A 25,342-nucleotide genomic window follows, 5' to 3' on the forward strand; every position below is an offset into this window, starting at 1 on the left:
TTTCATTTTTTAAATAAATAGCGACGATCGTCTTGGACTCACGTTCAGGTTTGATATCGCTCCATTCGATCGAACTCGTTGTTGAGAGCGTGAGTTGGTTCGCTCGAAATGTTCGCAGTATGTTTTCACAAACGCAATCAGTCTGTCGGTTGCCCCTTTCTGGATCGTATCATACCAAATTTGTTCCGCGATTATTCTTATCGGGGGCATTTACATATTTATTTTTTGTTTCACTACTTCTTTTAAAATTGTGATTTCAATTTAAACGGCAATTTTGTTTTTTGTGGTACGAGTTTTTATTTCGTAATTTTGTGATAACATATATGTATACAAGACTTTTTATACGAATAATACTAGGTACATGTTTCTGTAAATATATAATATATATAGTAATACGATAACGCTTTGCTAAACTTGCTAAGTGTCCGATGAGTGTATTTTTGCACCTTTACAAAGTAAAAATATTGCGGATTATCGAGTCAATATAAGTGCTAAGACAACGATCGTTTAAAATTACTAAATCTTGCAGATATTTATTAAGAGGTCAAAAATCTGTGTTGAAACCGCAATAAAATCGAAATATTTTATGATTGATCAAGATTCACAGCATTGCTGAGTATCCACAGAAATGTTTTATTAACTTAGGTAAAATTCCAGTTATCAACACTAATAATACATCTTTCTTTATATATTATATTTTCAATATATGTTGATACATAAAGTCATACATCAAATTATGGAAATTATGAAATACAATCGGATGAAGAGGTAAGAGAATATTGCCATTCTGAAATAATTACTTCAGCTTCAAATCTTTATAGTTTGAAAGAGGTAGCTATGGTGTTGTCCACAAAGCATCGTAGAAAACTGAATTAGAAGTGAGACAAATCGCTGTAAAAATAATTGAAGATAAACGAACCAAAAATATTAATTTCGAAAATGATATTCACCGAGAAATCTAAAATCCACAAAAATGTATTCATCCCAATATCATAACGTTGTATGGAGTCTCTAAAAACACCAAGAATAACATTTGCTTACTGTTTGAATATGCGGATTGCGGATCACTCTACGATTTTTTTACATCGCACTATGGTCCGGATTCCCGATTTGGTGGCATTAAATCGAATATTGCATCTATCGAGCTGAAACTTGGCAAACTTCAATAATAAACCACTCTAAATATTTAAGCAAACTTTCAGGTAAGTTTAATCACGCCTACTCCAATGCCCATATAGACATCATGACGTATACGTGATATTTTATTTTAATTTTTTTATTTAGCCAACGCGGAAGAGTGTCGCCAGCTTTCGATCCACACGTCCACCAACGTGGCATGATAGAACTCAAAATCTACATCTAAATAATTAAAGCATCGAAAAAGCCGCAAAAAGCCGCAAACCAGACTGTTATTAAAATTTAATATAAAGTGTCTACTATTACTTAACATACATTGCACAACGCACCAATACGCAGAACACATTTTTTTCCTCTACAGAAGACGAACACTTTTGTCAGCTTTTTGTTTTCCTTGGACAACAAAAACAGTACACATATATAACGCTAAACAAATTATCACACAAACTGTGTTTATTATTCAATAAACTTTCAATTCAATATCCATTTTAAGAAATAGAAAATTATGATTTCGTTTGGATTTGCCAAGCGCTCAAAGTCACTAAAAGTTTCCCCCCAATTTTGTCACAAAAGCCAGCTGCTCAATCACCAGACTAGGTTGTATTTTTGACAAAAATATTTATTGATATCTAGGGTATCTACTTTAAATATATAAAAAAAAATTCAGATTTTCTTCCATAAAATTTTTGACTTTATGCCACCAAATCGGCAATCCGGACCATAGTGCATCACGGAAGAGGGAAAGAAAAAGGAAGTTTCATTCAACGGGAATCTTGATTGGATGCTACAATGTGCCAAGGTATTATGTTAAATGTTCTTTTATTTTCCTTAATACATTGTCTTTTTATGGAATAGACTACTTGCATAAAAAAAACATACATAGTTCATCGGGATCTTAAAACACACAACCTCTTACTTTTTAATGGGTATCGCACATTGAAAATATGCGATTTTGGTACAGTCAAAGAACTTGTAACAATGAATACAGAATTACTTGGAACTGTTTGTTACATGGCACCAGAAGTTTGCGTAAGTGCCTCGCATTTTTTTTTTCTTTTTGAATAATTTGTTCTATTTTATTTTTCTTAAATAGAACTTAAATGGAAAATACAAGGAAAAGTGTGATGTGTTTAGCTTTTGAATCATATTTTGGGAAGTTATATCAAGGAAGAAGCCATTTTACGAAATGCTCTCAGAAGATATGCATGTATGGGCAATTCAAAATCAAATTATTGATTATAATCCTAAAATGATCTGAAATTTAAGGTTTTCACCACTCTAGGAAGTCGTCCGAATATAGAGGATGCGATGATTTTTGAGGATTCTGATTGCGTTAGGCCAATAATCGAAAAGTGTTGGGATCGTGTTCCAGAAAATCGGCCGACTATGCAAGAGATTTGTGAACTTCTCCCTATGTATCCTTTAGCTTACAGTTCCATAAACGTTGAGGAGATTGAACTTGGCAAAATTGTAAGAAAATATAAGCAATCCAAAGAGGTTAATTTGTAATAATTCTGATATTTATAGGTTGGAAGTGGAAGCTATGGTCTTGTCCTAAATGCATTTTGTCTAATAAAGGGCCAAATCAAAGAAATGGCTGTGAAAATAATACAAAAGAACAGTGGGGAAAAGGCAATATCTTTCTTAAGAGAAATGCGTAATGTTAAAATATTGAATCATGAAAATATTGTTAGATTATATAGTGTCTCTAAATATTACGACAATAGCATCTGGTTATGGTTTGAATATGCGCATTGTGGATCACTCTACAAATATTTGCATAACAAGAATATTAAAATTATACACAATGAGAGGATTGATTGGTTAGTCCAGTGCGCGAAGGTATTTAAAATGCTCTTTTTTATTACATATAATATAAATGATATTCTAACTTTATTCTAGGGTATTGAGTACTTGCATAGCATAAATAGAATTCATAAAGATTTGAAAACACAGAAATTATATCTGTTCGATGAATATCGTACATTAAAAATATGTGATAATGCTGCAGTGGGAGATTTTGCAGATATGAATACGATACAGGAAAATATTGCTCGCTATATGGCTCCGGAAATTTGTGTAAGCGCCTTTTTATACGAGAAGATTAAGAAGAAGTTGTATATTTTATTTACTTACATAGAATGCTAGTGGCGAATTTACAGAAAAGAGTGACGTGTTTACCTTTGGAATTATTTGCTGGGAAGTAATGTCCAGGAAGAAGCCATTTGAAGAATTTAAAGACATGGAGAAATTGGTTCTGCAAAATAAAATTATAAATGGTATGTGGTGTTAATAATATTTAAATGCTATTTTCAATTATATTCTACTGCAGGGGAACGTCCGGATATAGATTATTTGAAGGAGTATAAAGATGCAGATAGTTTATTGCCAATAATTAAAAAATGTTGGGACCAAGATCCAAGTAATCGGCCGCCGATGAATGAATTGTGTAATCTTCTTCCAAAATATCCTCGTGCTTCTACTAAAGTAAACTACAAAGCCTTAGAACTCGGCTCATATGTGAGAAAACAGACCTTTAGAATAAATTAGTTACGAATTAAATTCATATGTTTATTATAGATTGGAACTGGTAGCTATGGGCTTGTCTTCAAATCAACTTGGCAAACAGAATATGAAGTCCGAGACATTACAGTAAAAATAATTCGAGATGCACAAAAACAAAAGGCCATCCAAAAAGAAATTTAAGATTTAAAAGAATTACATCATGCGAATATTGTCAAACTTTATGGTTTTTCTATTGATCGCGAAGATAGAATTTTGATGCTCGTTGATATGCAGACTGCGGATCGCTCTGCAATTTCTTGATTGGATATTGCAATGCGCCGAGGTGTGTAAAATGCTTTTTTTTTATTCCCCTTTCTAATGATTGTTGTAGGGTATGGAATATTTGCATGGCAAAAACATTCTGCACCAGGACAGAGAACTTGCTACTTTTTGATAATTTTCGGATATTGAAAATATGCGACTATGGTAGAGTAAAGGAATTCGCTACCATGAATAAGGAGTTCAGTGGGATAGATAATAGGGCTCCAGAGGTTCGCGTAAGTATATGTAAATATGTGAAAGGAAATAAGTATTTAATACGATTGATTTATTTATTTACATGAAAGACCAATGGGAAATATACAGCAAAAAAGCGATGTGTTTAGCTTCGGCCTTCTTTCTTGGGAAGTAATGTCTAGAAAAAAATCTTTGGCGACCATAATGAATGGTATGATTAACAAATAATAAGTACCCAGGATTTCTCATTCTTTTCTTATGCTCCAGGTGAACGTCCAAATCTGATTGAAATGATGAAACATGAGGATATTGATGTCGTAAAATCAATAATAAATAAATGCTGGCATCCAATTCCAGATAAACGACCGACGATGAAAGAACTATGTGTACTTCTTAAAATTTATCCGTTAATTTGGAAAAGGGGTAAAGAGAGTTCGATGAAAATTTCCATCAAACGATTTACTTAATTTTTCCCATTTATAGTTTGAGAGGGGGTGGCTTTGGTGTAAGTTACAAAGCAATTTGGAAAACCGAAGGTCAAGAGAAAGATGTTTCTGCGAAAATACTGCTAGATAAAACATCAAACTCTGAGAAAGTTTCAAGAAGAGCAGAAATGCTTTTTCTGAAAGAGGCTCACAATTTAAAACAATTGAAGCACGAAAATGTTGGCACATTTTACGGCGTCTCCAAAGATCCAGAAAACACCATTTACTTCTCACTTTATGAGTACTCCGAGTGTGGATCAGTCCATAATTTCCTACATCGGACGAAACACGAATTAACCTATGTTGAAAAGATTAATTGGATGTTGCAATGTGCTAAGGTATCATTAATACATTTATCATTTTTTAAATGTTTTAACTACATTTCTGTGATTTCCTTTAGGGTGTGGAATATTTGTGGAGCCAAGGAATTACTCTTCAGTTTATTAAACCACAGACCTTAATGCTTTTCGATGATTTTCGTACCTTAAAAGTATTCGAGTATGGATCACCGAAAGAATTATCAAAGTTTAATAAACAAGAAATGGTGCAGTTTGTTTATATAGCGCCAGAAATTCATGTAAGTTCAAAAAACCATTTAAATATTTCACAAAATAACGATTATTTGATTATCTTAGGATGTACGTAAGAATTCTGACTTTTAAAAAAGTTTAGTATTTAGCTTTGGCATTATTTTTTGGGAAGTAATGTCTAGGAAAGTACCATTTCATGATTATGAAATAGCAGACGTGCCTAAAATTATTATTTCTGGTAAGACCAATCTCAAAAGTCCATAAAAAACATGTTCGGAACCTTTGTAGAAAGATTTTTATATTTTTTCCCATTTATATTAATTCTCTTATAGGATCTCGTCCGAATATAGATGATATAAAATCATGCAACGATGCTTATCTTATCAAACCAATAATTGAAAAGTGCTGGGATCAAAATGCAGAAAATCGACCAACGATCATGGAACTTTCCTCATTGCTTTCATATCTAACTGCCGGAAAGATAATAAAATAAGAGCTGTAACGTAAAAATTGTAGTATATATAATGTTTTGTTGAACAGTAGACTAGGTGATTCAGAAAACGTGGAAGTTTAGAAAACGAAATTATCACATAAAATCAGATTAGTTTGCAAAATAATATTTTTGACAGCTTACCAAATGCATAATAACTTTTTATATATCGCTAATACTTTAACATAATTGTAGAAAAACAGATACATGTGAGGTTTCTGTAAAATCTAATTCAAATTTTATCTACAAGACCAAATTATTTTTGAAAAACTAATGAAACAACCAGTCAATCGCAAATGTCATTGAATTAAAAATAATGTTGGAAAAAATATTGTTTGAGCGAATTCTTTTAAACTTTCCACACATATGCAATTTATTAAAAAAATATCATATAGGCCCAAGCCTACTTATCATCCTGCCAACAATTTTTATTAAAGCGTTAATACTGCTTCAATACAGCTTTATACTTATTTTTTAATTTTTGAAATAAAATGTTATTTTACATAATTATGGCATTGTATTTTCAATTAGTGTTGATTACAACTTTTATTCACAAAATTACCAACACTGAATTCAAGTCAAAATCATGATTCATTTGTATGAATTAAGGACAATCTATGCTTCAGATTTTCAGTTTGCGCAATCAATACCTCGCGATTAATGAACTGATATATGAATTCAAGATTGATTTTGAAACTCGCTTACAATATGAATGCCAATGCTGTAACTTGCTCGACAAACAATAATTCTAACAATAATAAATCCAAATACATACATACATACATATATTGTAGTTGTCAAGCTAATGTCAAAAAGGGGTATCACAGTAGGCCACGTCTGAGGTATTTTGACACTTCGATAATATTAAACATCAGAAAAATATCGTTAAGTTTCAGTGCATAAAATAAAAGTACAAAAGTTAGAACAGCAGACAATATGGACAAAAAGAAGAAACTTCAAAGCTTTTCTGATGCTGGCAATTGGTATGGTTTTATATAAATGCAAGTATTGATGAAATTATTAAAGTACATTTTTTGTACTAGCTCGACTGACTATTCATTGGGAGCTGTCGCAAACAGACCTCGGCGCAGTCTCAGTTCAAGCAGCAGTGGTGAAAGCAGCAAAAGTGGCGGCAGTAGCAGCGACAGCGATTCGTCAGACAACGAACATGCTACCGAAAATAAGTGTGCTGATTTGGAGAATATTATGTCAGATGCAGAGACCAATGCAGTCTTTCGAATGGATGAGTATTTCAGGGAAAAGTACCTAGACAGATTAGCCGTTGAGTTCAAGTCCGAATGGCCAGAAATTGATTCTGATATGGCCGCTAGTCAGCCAAGTCTCATGCGGATGCCCAACTTTATGCCGTTCGATCAGAAGCCCTACGAGATGCTGGACTATAAAGATGAAGCTTCCAAAGAGGACCTTAGAGATTGTGAGTCACGAGAGGCTTTTCTTACTAATCTAAAGACCACAGTGCGTTGGCGTGAGATTCAAAATGCAACTGGTGAAGTTTACCAAGAGTCGAATGCACGCATTGTTCGATGGTCAGATGGCTCGCAAACTTTTCATGTGGGCGCCGAGGCTTTTGATGTAGTCCGTATGCCCCTTTCTGGTACTATGAACCAATTCTATTTGCGTTCGGGCAACTACTATAAGTTGCATTGTCCCATCAAGGAGAAGCTAACTCTGCGCCCCAAGCTCGATTCGAGTTTCGGAATGAGTCATGTACAGGGAATGCGTCAACGAGCCATCTACAAGCCCTCAACAACCAGTGGCGTGAAGATACTCCCTGATCTTACGACCAATCCTATTGTAGAACGTGATCGGAAGATTAGAGAGGAGTCAGCAAATCAGCGTCGCGAATGGGGTCGTCAACGTTATTCAAGTGTGCAACCTTTGCAGCACTACTCAAGTTATAAATCCAATAATTAACTTGAGAAACCTTATGACGTTTATTTGTATTATTCATTTATAAATCTGAGTAATTATATAATTTACTTTTGAATTTGAGTATGATGTATTTTTTCGCATTCGCCTTTTTTATTCTACTTTACCTTAAGTTTATTATCCTCAATGATCTCGACTTCAACACCGTTATCTTCGTATATGCTGTTCTGTATATCCTGCGATAACGAAAAAAAATAGTCCGAAAGCATGAGTCAAATAAATGCAGCATTGCAATGTATTAATTGGATTTGTTTTACTTGTATTTTTAAAATTTTTATATTGTAATTGGAATTTGTCATTAAAATAAAATAAAATTATTTGATCATTAAATTTTTTTCTGAAAAAAAAAAACAAAAAATATTTTAATAGACTGGATATTTTTTTATATAGTTTTTATTGTGTATATATTTATATTTCACATAGATTATATAATTTAATTTAATCTATTTTTAAGGTAATACGAAGTTATTCATGAAAAATTAAATACAAAATATATCAAATTGTAATTTTAGTTCGTTTGCGACCCAAGCAAGTGTGCAAATTATGTATAAAATCGAATATTTAACAAAAAGTCATTTAATTATTTAGTTATTCCGAAATGGAAATAATCACAATATTCGCATGGTATTAAGTTCTAAGCTCCATAGCTTGTTGTTGTCATAACGTTTTAACACCCACATGACATTCTTTTTGTCAACAAGTACTAGCAAATGTCAAATAATGTGATTCCTTATAATTTGAGTATGATCGGATTGCAGAATACTAAATAGGTAGGAGTCAGCTCACGACCCCATAAAGTATATATATTCTCCATCAGTGGCAACAGAGGCTGAGATTGCTTTGGCTAACAATCTGGTATATTGAGTACTCTATGGTATATATTAAATGTAGTACTATACCAATATACCAAAATAATCTCCCGTGTGTTTTAGTAGTTTTTGGTATACCATAGAATCCGGTTATAACGACGCCGCTTATAGCGACCGTCCGGTTTTTGTGACGAAAACTCGACGACTTGGTGGGTCTCCATACAAATTAAATTGATTAAAAAATTAATTAGTTGTATTTTAAAATCCTAGGGCAACCATAGAATAAACAAAATTTTATTTTTCTCATTTTGGTTAGTGGGTCTTCCGCATATAACGAGGGTCCCTTGAAAGTCGCTATAACCTGTTTCTACTGTATTTGTAAAATATAATTTTATTGCAAATGGGTAGCGGGTATTTCGCAGTCGAGCACATTAGGCTGTAGCTTTCTTACTTGTTAATATTGTTTTTATTGACAAGATTGCTTGCTCAGAATGCAATCTTATGGCTAACCCTAAATTGTCGGGCGATTTCAGTGTAAACAAAATTTTGGTTCTGCTCTACACCATATCGTTATCAGTATCGATTAGAATTTCTTATCACCTTCAGCAATTCCAGGTATCAATACTAGTCGTAGATTGTGGATTTTAGTCTTTTTTAGATATCAAGTTATGGACAAAATAGTTACAAGTGTGAGCTCCAATGAGATACAAATACGTGAAACGGTAGGAAATATCTTAATTCTGATAACATCAACAACTTCAGCATTTATGTAATTCTTATAGATTGGGTATGGCAGCTATGGTATTGTCCATAAAGCATTGCGGCAGACTGAATTGGAAGTTATAACAATTGCTGTGAAAATAATTCATGACAATAGTCAAGATTCAGAAACAGAGAAGATTCGTTTCGAAAAGAATATTCTCCGAGAAATAGAGAATTTACAAAAATGTACTCATCCGAATATTATCACATTGTACGGAGTCTCCAAATACAGTAATAACATTTGTTTACTGTTAGAGTATGCGGATTGTGGATCACTCTACAAATTCTTGCACCGCACGAAAAGGGAAGTTTCGATGGACGAGAGGATTGATTGGATGCTGCAATGTGCCAAGGTTTGTTAAATGTTCTTTATAATTTCCTTAACTTACATTCTTTGTAGGGTATAGAGTACTTGCATAATAAAAGCATAGTTCACCGGGATCTTAAGACGCTAAACTTGTTACTTTTCAATGGATATCGCACGTTGAAAATATGCGATTTTGGTACAAATAAAGAACTTGTGACAATAAATACCGAGGTAGTCGGTTATATGTTATATATGGCACCAGAAGTTTGTGTATGTACATGCATATATCTTTGTATTTAGGAAACACTTAATGTTTATTTTTTTTTACTTCCATAGAATTTCAATGGAAAATACACTGAAAAGTGTGATGTTTTTAGCTTTGGAATCATATTTTGGGAAGTTATGTCAAGGAAGATGCCATTTTACGAATTTAATAATTTACATCCATTGGCAATCCACAAAAAAAATAATTGAAGGTAAAAACAATTTATATAAAAATATTCCATTAATTTTATTTTATTAAAATTCTCAGATAATCGTCCAAAAATAAATGACATGATGATTTACGAGGATTCCGAATGCATTAAACCAATAATAGAAAAATGCTGGGATCATGATCCAGAAAAGCGGCCAACGATGAAAGAGCTGTGTGATTTTCTCCCTATTTATGACATATACATATTTTTAACGTAAAATGTAAGAAGAAATAGTTAATTCCGACAGATTCACTTCTAGTATCGCTAATTTTTATTAATAGATGAAATTTGGAGGATATTGTGATTTTTTGAGAGCAAATTGGCAAAACAAAGAAATTGTTGTACAACGAATTAAAGACTATATTGAAGAAGACGAAAAATCTTTCTTCAAAGAAATTCGTAATGTGAAAAAGTTAAACCATCCATATATTGTGACATTATATGGTGCCTCCTAATATCCCGACAATAGTTTATGCATATTTTATGAGTTTGCGAATTGTGGGTCACTTTATGATTGTTTGTATCATACAGAGTACAACATTTCAATCAATCAGAAGCTGCGTTGGATGTTGCAATGTGCCAAGGTATGCTAAATGATATTTTTATACGTGTTCTTTTAACTTAATAATTGCTCTAATTTTTTTTAGGCCATGAAGTACATGCATGGCAAAAAAATAGTCCATCGATCTCTAAGTACGCGCAATTTATTACTATTCGATAAGTATCGTGTATTAAAAATAAGTAATATTTATCAAGTGAAGAAATTTCGTAGTGTGCCAGATCCCTATTTGGCTCCAGAATACTGAGTAATTATTTTTCAAGTAAGAATACAATACATATTTCCTATATCTCTTTTATTCATATAGGATACTAATGAAATATATAATATAATATATAGAAAAGTGTAATACATTTAGCTTTGGCATTATTTTTTTAGAAGTAACGATTAGGAAACGACCGTTCGAAAAATTTGGACCTCTAAATATATTTCAGATTGTAAATAATCTAAATAATGGTAAGTCTTATAAATTATGATCAAATATTATTTTAGATTTCATAAGTTTACAGGTGATCGTCCAAATATATATGACATAGTAATAAACAATTCAGATCGTATAATGCAAACAATAAAAAAGTGCTTAAATCTAAATCCAGAAAATAGACCAACTATGAAACGAATTGTGTCTTTTCTCGGATGCGATTATAGGCTTTGCATTAATGTGGACCATGCTGACTTGGGATTCACGACACTTGTAAGCAACTACAGATCTAACAATCAAAATAATATTTTATGATGTTGATATTTACAGACTTACTGTACCTGTGGTACGGTTTGCACAGCATTGTGGAAACATTTAGAACATAATGATCCAAATAAATTCTTAACGACAAAGGTGACAATGAAAGTTATTATGAATATGAAATTGAAATACAATATGAAATTGAAATGGGAAATTTTGAGAGAAGTTTCCAAGCTGTTAGATCTAGCTTATGAGAATATTGTCACATTATACGGTGTTTCTTCAAATATTGTGGATAATATTTACATGGTTGTCGAGCATGCAGAATGTAGAACACTCTACCATTTTCTGTATTGCCTTTGGCTTACACAAATTTCATTCCTAGAAAAGCTAAATTTGATGCAGCAATGTGCGAAGGTATGTTCAAAACACGTTGGGTTTTTTTGATCTCACATTCTTTTTAGGGTTTGGAGTACTTGCATGGAAAAAACATAATCCATCGTGGTCTTACAACTCGAAGCTTGTTACTTTTCGATAATTGTCGTAAATTAAAAATAACTGATATCGGAAAAGTGAATGAAGTTGAAGGAAATAGAACTGATTTCATGTGTCGCTATTTGGCACCCGAAGTTTGCGTACGTTTCTATACTGAAAATGTTTTTATGATTCTTAACTATGATTTATTATTTTAAAAGATGGGAGAAAAAGATTTTACAGAAAAGACGGATGTTTTTAGCTTCAGCATCATTTTTTGAGAAGTAATCAATCGAAAAAAGCCATTTTCCGACTGTGATGTGGGTGTTGTCAGTAAATGTATAAATAAATGTAAAAATATTTCTCATAAAAGTGTAAAACATATTTTAAATCTCTAACCATTATAGGTGCTCGACCGATTATTGATAAACTTACCCGTAAAGATTATAATGATATAGTACCAATAATGAGATGTTGCTGGGCCCATTCTCCAAACAGATCGTCCAACGATGAGTGAAGTGTCTTGTAATTTAAATGATGTAACTGAGCGCTATATCAGTCGTTCAAGTTGCTGCATAAGTTGAGATGTGTTTAAAGTGTATATTCATTTACATTTTACTTATCATACATACATATTAATATATAGCGTTTGGAAAGTTAGGTCAAGGTAGTATAAGCCATTTTTGGAGATGCTCTCTAGAAATATCCATATATTGGCTATACAAACTAAAATTATTGATGGTAAGAATAATTATTAATAAACTATTAATTAATTATTCCTAAGATGATAAGAAAATCGCTCTAGGGAATCGTCTGGATATACATAATGCGATGATTTTTGAGGATTCTGATTTGTGAATTTTTCTCTATGTATCCTTTACTTAACCGCTACAGTTTGTAAGAAAATATTGGTAGTCCAAAAAGATTTGTAATGCTTTCTTTATGTCTTAAGAGAAATGCTTAATGTTAAAATATTGATACACGAAACTTTTGTCAGATTATATAGTGTCTCTAAATATTATTGTGGATCACTCTACAAATATTTGCATAACAAGAATATTAAAATTACACACAATGCGAAGTTTAATTGCTTAGTCCAGTGAGCAAAGGTATGTAAAATGGTCTTTTTACGCACATATTTTAAATTCATTTTTCTAATTTCTTTCTAGGGTATTGAAGACTTGCATTTTGTTGCCGCCAAAATTATTTCATAATTTAAAAATATTTAATTAAAGTTTTAAATGTTAAATGCAGAATAACATCGTTAGCGGCTGTAATGTAGCAGAAGTATTTCCTCATCTTATGTTAACCAACTCTGTGAAAGTAAAAGGCAATTTAAGAGCAAGAAATTTTTAAAGCTCTCGCTCCCGCTCTTATAAATATGATTTAAGTAAAGGCAATTTATGACATTATTATACTATACAAATAAAAGAAGAGTTAAGCTCTCTAAAAAAATCGGGTAGTCTTCTTGCAGCAATATTGTGAAAGAACTTCGTCTACATACAAAAGAACCGTTAGACACACAGTGTGTGTCACACACCCACTTAGAAAGCAGCCGCTTCGTCGGCGGTGCGCTGAACTCAGTGGAGCTCAATAAGAGCGACAGTGGTGAAATTGTGTGTATACAATAAAAACGCAATTGATTTAATAAATGAATTATTGTTCACTTTATTGCTGGTGCGCCAATTCGTTACAAGAATCATTCGCAATAGCAGACAGATGACATTTAGGCGCCTTTTTTTAAACGACACCTAACATCATGAATCCATTCACAAAATTGCCAGGGAATACTATTTGGCAATTATGACGCTGTGCGAAAAATGTGAAAAGGCGTATGGCGCTTATGACCGGAATCAGCTGATAGGGCCCAGTACGATAAATGTAGGCGATGGTGTCACTTTACTTGTGCTAGCGTAGATGTAATCGTAAAGCATCATAGTTGGAATTGCGCTAGCTGCGTTTTGAGCGCTGCTCGAAGTCTAACAATGCGTTCACCGATACTATCACCAGAAGAATTAGTCCGAGTAAACGAGCCTCTTTAATATTGCAGCAGCCACGCTGAAGGATGCGAGGTTATTGGACAACAAAGCAACCCCAGCACATTTTTGGACCAACAATTAATGGTTGCAGTGTTTGCAGGAAAAGAGAGCAGCCGAGGAGTGATATATTAAGCAAAAATACCAATTACTTATTCGCATGAGCCCGTCTGAAATGTCATCTTCAAGCGATTTGACTCGAACATTTCTGCCCCTCCAACAATATCCGAAATTCAAAACTCTGAACTTGTAAAACGCAAGCTTTTCTTACCGGATATGATGTCAGAGGCCGTGCGCAATGGAGGCGAACCAATTGGATGCTCACCTCAACAACGTAATGTTGGCAAGAGAGTTGATCGACAAATTGCCAAGTCACCATAAGCACAATTGGGCCATGCGCATTCGAACTAGCTCATCACCAACTATTAAGGAATTCAGTGACGAGTATCAGAAGCGACTTTAACTGTTGTGTATTAAAGTCAGTCCGCACATATCGGAACAACGGAACACTCTTTCGTTCAGTGTGGCGATTCATAACGTACCGCTGTAAAGGTTAGAGTCGCCTGTTAAGTCAAAATGGCGTGCTACCGATGTTTCAAAAATCATCGCAAGGTATGCTTTCTCAAAAACCGTGTGGTTTGGACGGCTGCACAGAAATATAATATCCGCTGCTTCATGAAAAAGATGCGTCAAAACCAAATGATAAAATCACTCAAGCAATCCGACAACAATTCTGACCAATAATTTTGCATTACACCAGCAAACCTTCTACGGAAAAATAATAGTGTTATATGGGTAATTCCATGGCGAAATTTTGTCCCGTGCGAGACTTTTACAGTGCACTGCAGTGAAAATAACATAAACTGAAACAATTTTAAAAATAAGTGAATGTTATTCTTAAAGCTCTAGATAAGCACTATATTTAGAGCTAAGATTGATTTTAGGAACTTGATCTGTTTTCCGATAAAATATATAATTTCGTTCATTTTTGATTTTGCGTACGAATTGGTTAATTTTGCAATTATCACAACAGAAAACAAAACAGTAAAAAAATTCCAAAACCATTTTTAACTCTGATTAAAGTACTTATCTAGAGCTATAAAAATAAACTTTTCTTATTTTCAAAATTGTTTCAGTTTATGTTATTTTTAATGTAAAGAGTCTCGCACGGGACAAATTCCGTTTTGGAATTACCCATATGCTTTCCTGGATCAAGGATCTTCAGTCACTCTCATTGATGAAGCGACATTTGATTTAGTGAGCAAACAGGATACATTGTCTGAGAAGGAAGGTGATGATGGAACCAGAAATTTACGAAAAAATTAAACATTAAATTCATAACTTGGTACAAAAGGCTATGAGATCCAGTTGAGAGCTGAATAAACACAGTATTATCACGCATAGTATCTGCCGATTTCTATTGCGACCAATCACAACAAATCATCCAAAACAAAACTTGTTTGGGACGCAGGGTTAAGTCTGAAGGGGCGTCCATAAACGATTTCATGCTAACTGGACCGGATCTTTTAAATCCATTGATGGTCGTACTAGTCGCAGAGTCATAAAAGAGCGATATCTTGAGCCTACAAAGCTATCAACGAAACTAACTATAAATGTTTAGATTTCATTTTTATATTAGTTTTCAATCGGAATAGAAATTTGTCGTTGTTAAAATAAAATACAAAAATGATTTGGTGATTAAGTTTTTTTTAAAAAAGGTAAAATTGATTTACCGAATTTAATACACCAAAATTGTAGTATATGGTTACTTGACATAGAATATAGTATTTAATCTAATCTATTCTTAAGGAAATAAGTAACAAGTTCGTAACGTCCCAAACGAATTCTATGTAAAATCGAAAATGGAATTCTTTAATTTTTCACAAGTACTAAAAATGTAAAATGATGTGATTTTAACGTAAACAAAGCAATGGCATATTTTGATTGACGCAAAAAAAGCGAATCAATAGATCATTTTCTATTTCCATCGGTCTTTTTAGTTTTTACGTTTCTGATCTGATCAAAACAATAATTGGAGTGTGATCGGATTGTAGTAATATTATTCCTGGGTTAAGCCCTGCACCCAAATGCGCGAAATCAAGTTTTTCCATCAGCAGTGTGGTGATGACCGTCTTGGTCACCATGTGGGATGACTGTACCAACTTGTTTAAATAGGCACGTGTCCAGAATATTATTTAATTAAGACACGGACACGTCTGTGCCTTTTGGTTTTCACTTTAATAATGATTTATTGGAAAAATCAAAGCATGATCTAGCCTAAGTACATAATTAGTAAAGCACGCGGTGAAGCCGTCGATGCCGGCAGCGAAGCTTCTGCATAGTTATGTACATATGTGTTACATTTTATATTATGTATTCTAAGAATATGCGACAAAGCATATTGGCAAGAGAGAGAGAGTCATATGTGCATATACATATGCATGCACTCGAGTCGGAATGTAAAGCGACAAAGTATTGCAGTTAACTGTAACGAAAGCGTCGCTGATTAACTGTTCATATTTTGGAACAGTGTTCCCTCGAGATGTGCGCATACTATGTAAAGCAACAAAGTGTTGCTGTTTAAATGTTTTTATTCGGTACAGTGTTCTCCCAATATATGCACATACTACAGCAGCTCAACATGTGAAAAAATAGACAATCTATTATTCCGCACTCATATCAGCAAAGAAGAGAATCATTAAGATGGATAATAAAAAACAAATTTAAAAACAAAGCGTCCGAGACATTTTCTCGTGAAGAGAGACTATACATATATGAAATTTAAAATAAAAAAAATTTTGCAGCCAAGTTGCAATACATGTAATTTCATCTGTTTTTTTTTTTTATAATTACATTTACATATATAATAGGCAAATGTTTGTGTGGTGTGGCCATACATTTTTAATTTTACCATTTCCATGCCAACTTTAGGGTCATATAAATAATAAAAAGTGGTCACTCTAAAATTTGTGAAACTTGCTAAATATATTGCCTTTCCGCACGTTCAAAATTTTGCTCATCTGGGAACAGCGCTTGAATTTAAATTGCAATTTTTTTTTTACTTTTTCAACAGCCGAGACGATCTAGCTAAGTCAGTCTGTCTGTCTTTTCGTATGAACACCTAGATCTTAGAGACAATAAGAGATAGAGCTATAATTTTTTTTCGAAAGCATTTGTTATGTTTGCACGCAGATCAAGTTTGTTTCAAATTTTGGCCACGACAAAAATCGAATAACAAGCGTATTTTTAAAGCTAGAATTTTGGTATATACAATAATAACTATATTCTTTGTGATTCCTGGTTGCGATCAGATAAAAATTGTCGAAGTTATCAAAGAAATACTTTTGTATGGGCAAAAACACCTACTTACTAGGTTGTAGTTGCTTTGGGTGACAATCTGGTATATTTTGCACTTTATAGAGTATCTTGAAAGTAGTACCATATAAATATACAAAATATACCATTTGGTATATTATTTAGGTATATTCCGGAAATCCTAAAACTAGTTAAAGCAATAGTTGACGAAGAAGGTACTTTATAGTTTCACGTTCCCGGCCCTCTTTGAAATATTTCTACCACTTATAATTATTTTTCTGCGACAGTAGAATCACTAAAAGTCTTTCGCAACATCATCAACGTATCAACAGTCGAAATTTTATTCCGCAATCAAAATTTGATAGCTCTTTTGCGATGCATTTTTCAATTTTTACACTGTCTGATTTAATTAAATCAGATTTATAGATATATATATATATATATATATATATTAGATATATATATTATTATTAGAGAAAATGTAAGAAATCGAATTCGAAAAGTATTATCTAATGTTATATATATATATATATATATATATATACATTAATATATATATATATATATATATATATATATATATATATATATATATATATATATATATGTATATAAATTTATGTATTTCATACAACTATGTTATTTGCCATTTTGTGTAAAAACTTACATCATAAAATTGCAGCGTTCAAGTAAATGCACTTTGTCTAAATAGGGTATAATCGGGCTATATGCAAATAGCCATATCAATTTCTTATCTGCGGTGTAATCTATGACTAATTTTTTTAAAGCAACTACAATTTTACGCTTTAGTCATTTTGATTTTTTCAATTATGGACAACACAGAAATTAACGTGAAATTTAAAGATATAAAATTGTTAGAATGGGTAAGCATCAAAAGATTTAGAACAAATAATCTGAACTTGAATACATGTATTTTAAAGATCGGGGGAGGTGGCTTTGGAGAGGTACACAAAGGAATCTGGCGAATTCATGGTCAAAAAACAGATATTGCTGTGAAAATTACAACTTATGATTGCAGAAATGAGAAGAACAAAGATAAAAACGCAGTCTTTCGAGAAATCGAAAATTTACAAAAATGTATACATCCGAATATTATAAGATTGTACGGAGTCTCTAAAACAAGCGACAACAGAAATTGCCTGGATCACTCTACGAATTCTTGCACCACACGAAGAGGGAAGCTTCGTTCAGCGAGAGGATTGATTGGATGCTACAATGTGCCAAGGTATTATTTTAAATGTTCTTTATATTTTCCTTAACTCACATTCTTTGTAGGGTATAGAGTACTTGCATAAAAAAAACATAGCTCACCGGGATCTTAAGACGCAAAACTTGTTACTTTTCAATGGATATCACACGTTGAAAATATGTGATTTTGGTACAGTTAAAGAACTTGTGACAAAAAATACCCAGGATGTCGGGACTGTTTGTTACATGGCACCAGAAGTTTATGTATGTATATGTATGTATAAATTTGTTTTTAGGAAACATATCATGTTTGTTTTTTCTTTTACTTCTATAGAACTTTAATGTAAATGAAAAATACAATGAAAAGTGTGATGTGTTTAGCTTTGGAATCATATTTTGGGAAGTTGTCAAGGAAGATGCCATTTTACGAATTTAATGAAATGCCTCTATTGGCAATCCAAAAAATAATTGAAGGTAAAAGCAATTTATATAAAAATATTCCATTAATATTATTTTATTAAAATTCTCAGATAATCGTCCGAATTTAAATGAAATGATGATTTACGAGGATTCCGATTGCATTAAACCAATAATAGAAAAATGCTGGGATCCTGATCCAGAAAAGCGGCCAACGATGAAAGAGCTGTGTGATTTTCTCCCGAATTATGACATATACATATTTTTTAACGAGATCCAATTTGGGAAAGTGGTAAGAAGAAATAGCTAATTCCGACAGATTAACTTCTAATATCGCTAATTTTTATTAATAGATGAAGAGAGGCAGATATTGTGATTTTTTCACAGCAAATTGGCAAAACAAAAAAATTTTTGTACAACAAATTAAAGACTATTTTGAAGAAGACGAAAAATCTTTCTTCAACGAAATTCGTAATTTGAAAAGGTTGAACCATCCAAATATTATTACATTATATGGTGCCTTCAAATATCACGACAATATTTTATGCGTACTTTCTGAGTTTGCAAATTGTGGATCACTTTATGATTGTATACATGATGATTGTATACATGATGAGGATATCAAGATTTCATACTATCAGAAGCTGCGTTGGATGTTGCAATGTGCCAAGGTATGTTTAATGATATTTTTATGGCTGCGCTTTGAAAAAACTAACTGTACTAAATTTTTAGGCTTTGAAGTACTTGCATAGCAAAAAAATAGTCCATCAATCTCTACATATGCGTAATTTATTATTATTCGATAAATATAGTGTATTAAAAATAAGTGATGTTTATCAAGTGAAAAAATTTCGTGATGTGCAAGATCCCTATTTGGCTCTAGATTACCAGGTAATTATTTTTCAAGTAAGAATACAACACGTATTTACTGTATCTCTTTTTATACCCGCTACCCATACATAGGGTAGAAGGGTATTATAACTTTGTGCCGGCAGGAAATGTATGTAACAGGTAGAAGGAGGCATCTCCGACCCAATAAAGTATATATATTAGGGCGGGTCAATTTGTTCCTGTCCAAAAAATCGTGAAAATCGTCCCCCATAATCGGAATCTACGAAGAATTCTAAGAAAATTTCACCATGAAACCATGTGTCTAAAATGAATTCCTAGTCCGCGCCGTGAAGCTTAAAGATTGCACTATGAGGTACATAAGGTATTTCGAGGTATTTAAGACATTTTAATGTATTTAAAAAAAATACGCATTTTCCAATTATGTTGGAGTCAATTCTGATTCATTTTTTTACAACAAATTTTATAATTTTTTTTTTAAATTTATTTAACTTATAATTTTTTTTTTAATTCAACAAAAAAAACCAACTAGCCATGTACTGAGCCTCATATAAGAAAATAGGAGCAATGCGTACGTAACTTTTAACGAAGTAAGGTATCGGTCTGAAAATTGAAATATATATTCAAAGGCATTTTAAGCAACTAAATAAAAGTGGGCGTGGCATGATAAAAGGCGGAATTTAATTTTATTTTTTATTATAAAGTTTATTTGCTTGCAAAGAAATATATTATTACATTAAAAAGCTTTCTAAAGATAAGCTTTAGAAATATAATAATATTTAAGCTTTCGTGAAGCTTTTGCGTTCCTCTTATAACAGTTTATTTACATGATATTTAATTTTGCGGTAAAACTTGTCAGCCAACGGCAGTGCCGTAGGTGTGGGGCAGTCAAGAGCATCAGTCCCTATTGGTAAGTTATCCCTCTTTCGAAAATAGCTATCTACGCCATTGAATACCATAGACTAGCAGTAAATAAAGTTCAAGATTGTTCTAAATTTGTGTAATATATTTGGTTTACTTAGTATTTGACTGTTAACAAAGAAACGTGTGCTAATAATATAAAATTATGGAATCATCAGCGATGTCTATTGACAATTCGGAAATTGACAGTATTATTATGATGTCTGCATCAAGTTTCAATTCAAAGCAGATCACAAATATCATTGGTGTACCTAGTGAATTTTCCGAGCTAAATTTGCCAACTTTTCGGGATGTACTTAAATATTATTTTTACGTGAGTGATCGCAATAAACAGCAAACAAAAGACAATTCTCTTATGCAAGCCTTACTCCGATGATTGCAGACAAAATAATTGAAATTTGGAGAAAGACGAATATTAAATTAATAAATATAAAAGCATCATTAGAAAGCTTAATAAATTTATAAAAAATATCAGCGTGAAGTTAAAAGCATTACTAGAACTAATTCAATTACTGAATTTGAGAAAAGCTTAAATGATTTGTTTTATGTCGCTAAATGCAATTGTAAGAAAACAATGCCATGCTCCTGTGGATTAATTCCTGACCACTTGAAAATGTTCATGATTGACCAACACACCAGCAGAAGGAATACCATTCCCGAAGTCGTGCTAAATATAGTCGATCAACAGTCAAGCCAATTGCCAGAAAGCTCTGATCCTTCTTATAGACCCGAATCTGCGCATATGAACATCGAAAGTGAATTTGAGTTTGCAATGCCAGCAGCAAAAGATCTGAGTTTCAACAAACGGGGACCTTACGCTAAGAGATACGATGCATTTAATTTCGCAATGATGTGTGATAGATTCGGCATTTCCGACAGAGTTGCCTCCTGTTTGGCTACAGCCTTATCTAAAGACATTGGATTTACTGATGAAAATGGGCAGACAATTATTATGGATAAATCAAAGTTGGACGAGAAAAAGAAATGCAGGGAGACCGTTCGACGTATGCAGCAAAATGATTCAGCTTTACTAGCTTTTTCTTTTGATGGCAGGAAAAATGAAGCTCTGACACGGAATGAAGTTAATGGAAAATACCATCCGAGAGTACAAAAGGAGTCTCACATTGTGATTCTTAAGGAACCGCAAGGCAAGCTGTTGGGGCACATAAAAGTTAATGCTGAGGATTCCAATACTAAGCAAATCAATTATGGGAGTTCTTTATGGAAAAAAATTAACGCTTAGTAACTTGATTGGAGTTTGCTGTGATGGAGAACCCACCAATACTGGAATTGAAAATAGAATAATTCGAAAATTTGAACTTTCATTGTGTTGATGCCAGATGATGGCAGGAGTGACCACTCAAAACAGCTGACAGTGTGGTCGCGATCGATTGATATCGATAGCGACAAAGTTAGTATACTGTGCGTGTGACCTTGTCACACGCGCAGTCCACTGATCTAGTTTATCCTCATGTTGGTCACCCTGCCCACTTTTAGTGCTTTTTCCTGATAACATATGTTCTACTATTCTGACCGGCACAACAAGTGTACATTTTCCAAGTGCAATAAAATAATTGTAAAATTACAAATTTCAACAATTCGAAAAGTTAAAGTGTTATTATTATTCTGAAGACGCCCCCCTACACATTTTGGTCCTTCGAGCCGGAGATATGATTGGATTCGCTCGACCCCAGCAATAGCATTGGTTTTTTCAAGATAAGTAATACACTTTCATACATTCTCCATACATTTTGTGCAAGTGTCGTGTTCGCGCCATATTCTTTTTCCTTGTACATTATATATATGTGACACAGCATATATATAAGTACATAAGCGTTCTACCGGCTTTCTTTCCGCAATCTTTTTCTACTTTGTGTATACTTTTGCACAGTATATATATATATATATCCTTATATGTATATGTATGTGTAAGTATCTACACAGTTTAAAAGAGTTCGCTTATATTTTCCTATTTGGCCGCTGTTGTATGTACTTTGTTACATTTCTGTCGTGTCGCGTTTGTCTGCTTTTGACACACTCCAGTGTATGCAACCTCTTCGTGTTATTTTACTCTAAATAACAAGGAAGTTGCACTCTATTAAGAACAAACGCGCGTAGATCCACTACACTCCATATATATATATATATATATATATATACATATATATATACACATATATACACGACACATATACATCCACATACGACACACATACATACACGAACACTTCCATATACGACACTTACACACATATACACTCCGTATATATTCCATATACACTCCGTATACATTCCATATACACTCCGTATATATTACATATACACTCTGTATATATTCCATATACACTCCGTATATATTCCATATACACTCCGTATATATTCAATATACACTCCGTATATAGTTGTGTCGGCTTTGTTCACTATCCTGTGATAGCCGAAGTTCCTTTCCATTTTTTGTGCTTGCTCTCGGCTGCCGAAGCGTAGTATGTCCAAAAGCCAAAAGAGTGAAAAGGACTCTAAACTTTCATTAAAGCTTCCGACCACAGTTCGTCGCCTGTCGTCCGCTTCGCCCGCTCCTTCGGGATCCAAATCCGCCACTCCTGCCGCTCAACTCCGAGTCAAAGTTGATCGTCCATCGCCGTCTGCTTCTTCTGCAACTACACGATCCGTCCAGGCTAAACTTAGCAACACCCGTGCGATGGCTCTCAGCAACTTCATCGCCGTCTCTGACAGACTGGTGCACTTTGAGAGTCGGGTCAGAGGGCCTGCAGCCGAAGACGACAATGTACACACGTACGAGATCCGTCGTGACCGCCTGCAAGCCCTCTGGGACAGTGTAGAGACCGCTTATGCCAAGTGCGCTGATGCACTGCATCGAGACGGCGACAACGAAGGCATACAGGCCATGGAGGCCAAATATGACCACTGCTATGCAGTGTATGAGCGGTGTCTCGCCCATGTAAAGGGGCAAATTACACAAGTTTCCGAATCAACCAGGAGTGAAGCATCCGCTCCTCCTGTGTACTCCAGTGGCTGCCGGCTCCCTCCAGTCGACATCGAAGTATTCCGTGGGGATTACTTGCGGTGGCCGACCTTCCGTGATCTTTTCACGGCCATCTACGTCAACAATCCGAGGTTGACTCCGGTTGAGAAACTATTCCATCTCAATTCAAAACCGCAGATGAGGCCAATGAGATCGTAGCCAAATTTCCGCTGACGAACGATGGTTTCGCGTTGGCTTGGAGTGCTCTCTGCGAGCGATTCGAAAATAAGCGCTTGTTAATAACGAGCCAGTTAAAATTCTCTTCAACCTGTCCACGGTTTCGCAAGAGTCTGGAGCAGCGATTAAGGAGCTGCATGGCACAATTCAGCGGTGCTTGACCGCTCTTGACCACTCAGACATTTCAGTCTCTAGTCCTTTCGCCGACTGCATCCTGGTCTTTCTTTTGCTCATCCAAGCTCCCCAAACTTACACTCTCACTATGGGAGCAATCATTGGTGGACAAGACCAAGATTCCCGCATGGCAGGACATGAGCACATTCCTCAACGAGCGTTATCGTACGCTCGAGGCTGTTGAGGACGTGACGCAAAAAACCTCGCAGAACTCTACCGCTGGACCATCCGTCCACAGCAGAGTTCAAAGCGAATTAACTCTTTCAAGGCCCGAGTCACTCAGAGAGGCAAATCGTGTGACTTGTGCTCAAAAGAGAATCACCCTGTCCGGGTTTGTCCAAGCTTCCTTAAAATGTCGGTCAATGATCGGATGAACTACATCAAACAGAAAAGTCTCTGTTTAAACTGCTTCGCAAGAGGTCACCAACTCCGAGGTGTACGAGTGCGCACAATTGCTTGACATGCAAGAGGCGGCACCACACTCTTCTCCATCGGGGCGACAGTGCCCACAATGGTGCCTCTTCCACTCCATCCACACTTCCCAACATACAGTCCACTCCGAATCAATCAGCAACAAATGTACAAAATTACTTTGCCATTAACGCTCAGAACATCCTTCTCGGCACGGCGGTTGTCAATGTATGCCATCTAGGTACTACATACACCGCACGAGCACTAATCGACTCAGGGTCCGAAGCGACTTTCATTTCTGAGCGTTTATTCCAGCGCATAAAGCTGCCATTCCAATCCGTGCAAGCCCAAGTATCCGGGCTGAATCATGCAATTGCGGCCCAACCGCAGAAGTTATACAACTTCAGCATTGGTTGTCCAACGAAGCCGAGGCTCCATATCGAGACCTCAGCGTTCGTTATTTCACAACTGGCAGACAAGCTGCCACCATTCCGTGTGCCGAAAGGCTTCCTAAAGGATCTACCAGCGATTGAACTGGCAGATCCAAACTTCTACAAAAGTGCTCAGATTGACATCTTAATTGGCGCGGATATCCTTCCGTCAGTCATTCTGAGCGGTTCCCGGCCAAACATTTGTGGCTCACTCCTTGGCCAACAAACCGTGTTTGGTTGGATTCTCACCGGCCCCGTCTCCCAGAATGTGTCGACAACTGTCTCTGCGTTTTCGACAAGAGTCGCTATCCAAGCAGACGATCAACTCGACAGACTAAACTCCAAAGTTTGGGAGGCGGAGGATATTCCGTCGAAGCTAGTTAGCTGCGAAAACACAACTTCACGCAGCAGATGTGGCAGATCTCGGGTGACTCTTCCATTCCGGAAGCCCGTCACCACTCCTAATTTGTATCTGCCTCATCATTCATCCAAACCAGATAGGCATCGACACAAAGACGAATAACCTCCTACTTCGTTTCTCTATTCGTCGTCCTGTGCTGTCCTATACTGTGAAGAAGCTACTGTAATAATCATTTGTTCTTGTTTTCATTCCATGTTGTATGCCCTTCTCCGTGTGGATGGGCCTCAACTCTACTACATGATTGCTGTCATGGGAC

General features: G+C 34.6%; 4 protein-coding genes and 2 long non-coding RNA genes across 9 annotated transcripts in view; all 6 read left to right on the forward strand.

Moving 5' to 3' along the window:
• LOC133835497 (tyrosine-protein kinase JAK2-like) overlaps window positions 1-5,773 on the forward strand; it is a 30,755-nt gene extending 24,982 nt beyond the window's left edge. The window contains exons 15-17 of one of the 4 annotated variants that reach the window (XR_009893583.1): window positions 5,044-5,220; window positions 5,279-5,411; window positions 5,506-5,644. Coding sequence is in view for 3 of the 4 variants with exons in the window: in XM_062265460.1 (XP_062121444.1) it covers window positions 5,044-5,220; window positions 5,506-5,523 (195 nt within the window). In the remaining variant the exon portion in view is untranslated. Of the gene's footprint in view, window positions 1-5,043; window positions 5,221-5,278; window positions 5,412-5,505 lie in introns of all 4 variants that reach the window. The other 3 variants (XM_062265460.1, XM_062265459.1, XM_062265458.1) reach the window with 3 other exon arrangements.
• On the forward strand, window positions 1,929-2,366 carry LOC133835505 (uncharacterized). Its single transcript, XR_009893586.1, has 3 exons — window positions 1,929-1,943; window positions 1,993-2,166; window positions 2,231-2,366. It is a non-coding gene; the product is annotated as an uncharacterized LOC133835505 (long non-coding RNA).
• Window positions 2,838-3,937, forward strand: LOC133835501 (dual specificity protein kinase shkC-like). Its single transcript, XM_062265467.1, has 5 exons — window positions 2,838-2,979; window positions 3,040-3,216; window positions 3,278-3,416; window positions 3,470-3,657; window positions 3,718-3,937. Exons 2-5 carry the CDS (start codon window positions 3,166-3,168, stop codon window positions 3,841-3,843), a joined length of 504 nt encoding a protein of 167 aa, XP_062121451.1. The 5' UTR covers window positions 2,838-2,979; window positions 3,040-3,165; the 3' UTR covers window positions 3,844-3,937.
• A 595-nt stretch (window positions 5,774-6,368) lies between the features above and the next one.
• LOC133838447 (another transcription unit protein-like) lies at window positions 6,369-7,676 on the forward strand. The gene is made up of 2 exons (XM_062269562.1): window positions 6,369-6,646; window positions 6,707-7,676. The coding sequence occupies exons 1-2, from the start codon at window positions 6,600-6,602 to the stop codon at window positions 7,596-7,598; spliced, it is 939 nt and encodes a 312-aa protein (XP_062125546.1). The 5' UTR covers window positions 6,369-6,599; the 3' UTR covers window positions 7,599-7,676.
• Window positions 7,677-9,269: 1,593 nt separating this feature from the next.
• On the forward strand, window positions 9,270-18,705 carry LOC133835503 (putative mitogen-activated protein kinase kinase kinase 7-like). Its single transcript, XM_062265469.1, has 3 exons — window positions 9,270-9,537; window positions 18,330-18,506; window positions 18,577-18,705. The coding sequence occupies exons 1-3, from the start codon at window positions 9,499-9,501 to the stop codon at window positions 18,676-18,678; spliced, it is 318 nt and encodes a 105-aa protein (XP_062121453.1). The 5' UTR covers window positions 9,270-9,498; the 3' UTR covers window positions 18,679-18,705.
• Window positions 18,702-19,256, forward strand: LOC133835509 (uncharacterized). The gene is made up of 3 exons (XR_009893591.1): window positions 18,702-18,716; window positions 18,773-18,951; window positions 19,013-19,256. It is a non-coding gene; the product is annotated as an uncharacterized LOC133835509 (long non-coding RNA).
• The last annotated feature ends 6,086 nt before the right edge of the window (window positions 19,257-25,342 follow it).

The sequence above is a fragment of the Drosophila sulfurigaster genome, chromosome 2R, assembly GCF_023558435.1.
Source record: "Drosophila sulfurigaster albostrigata strain 15112-1811.04 chromosome 2R, ASM2355843v2, whole genome shotgun sequence".
In the NCBI taxonomy this organism is placed as follows: domain Eukaryota; kingdom Metazoa; phylum Arthropoda; class Insecta; order Diptera; family Drosophilidae; genus Drosophila; species Drosophila sulfurigaster.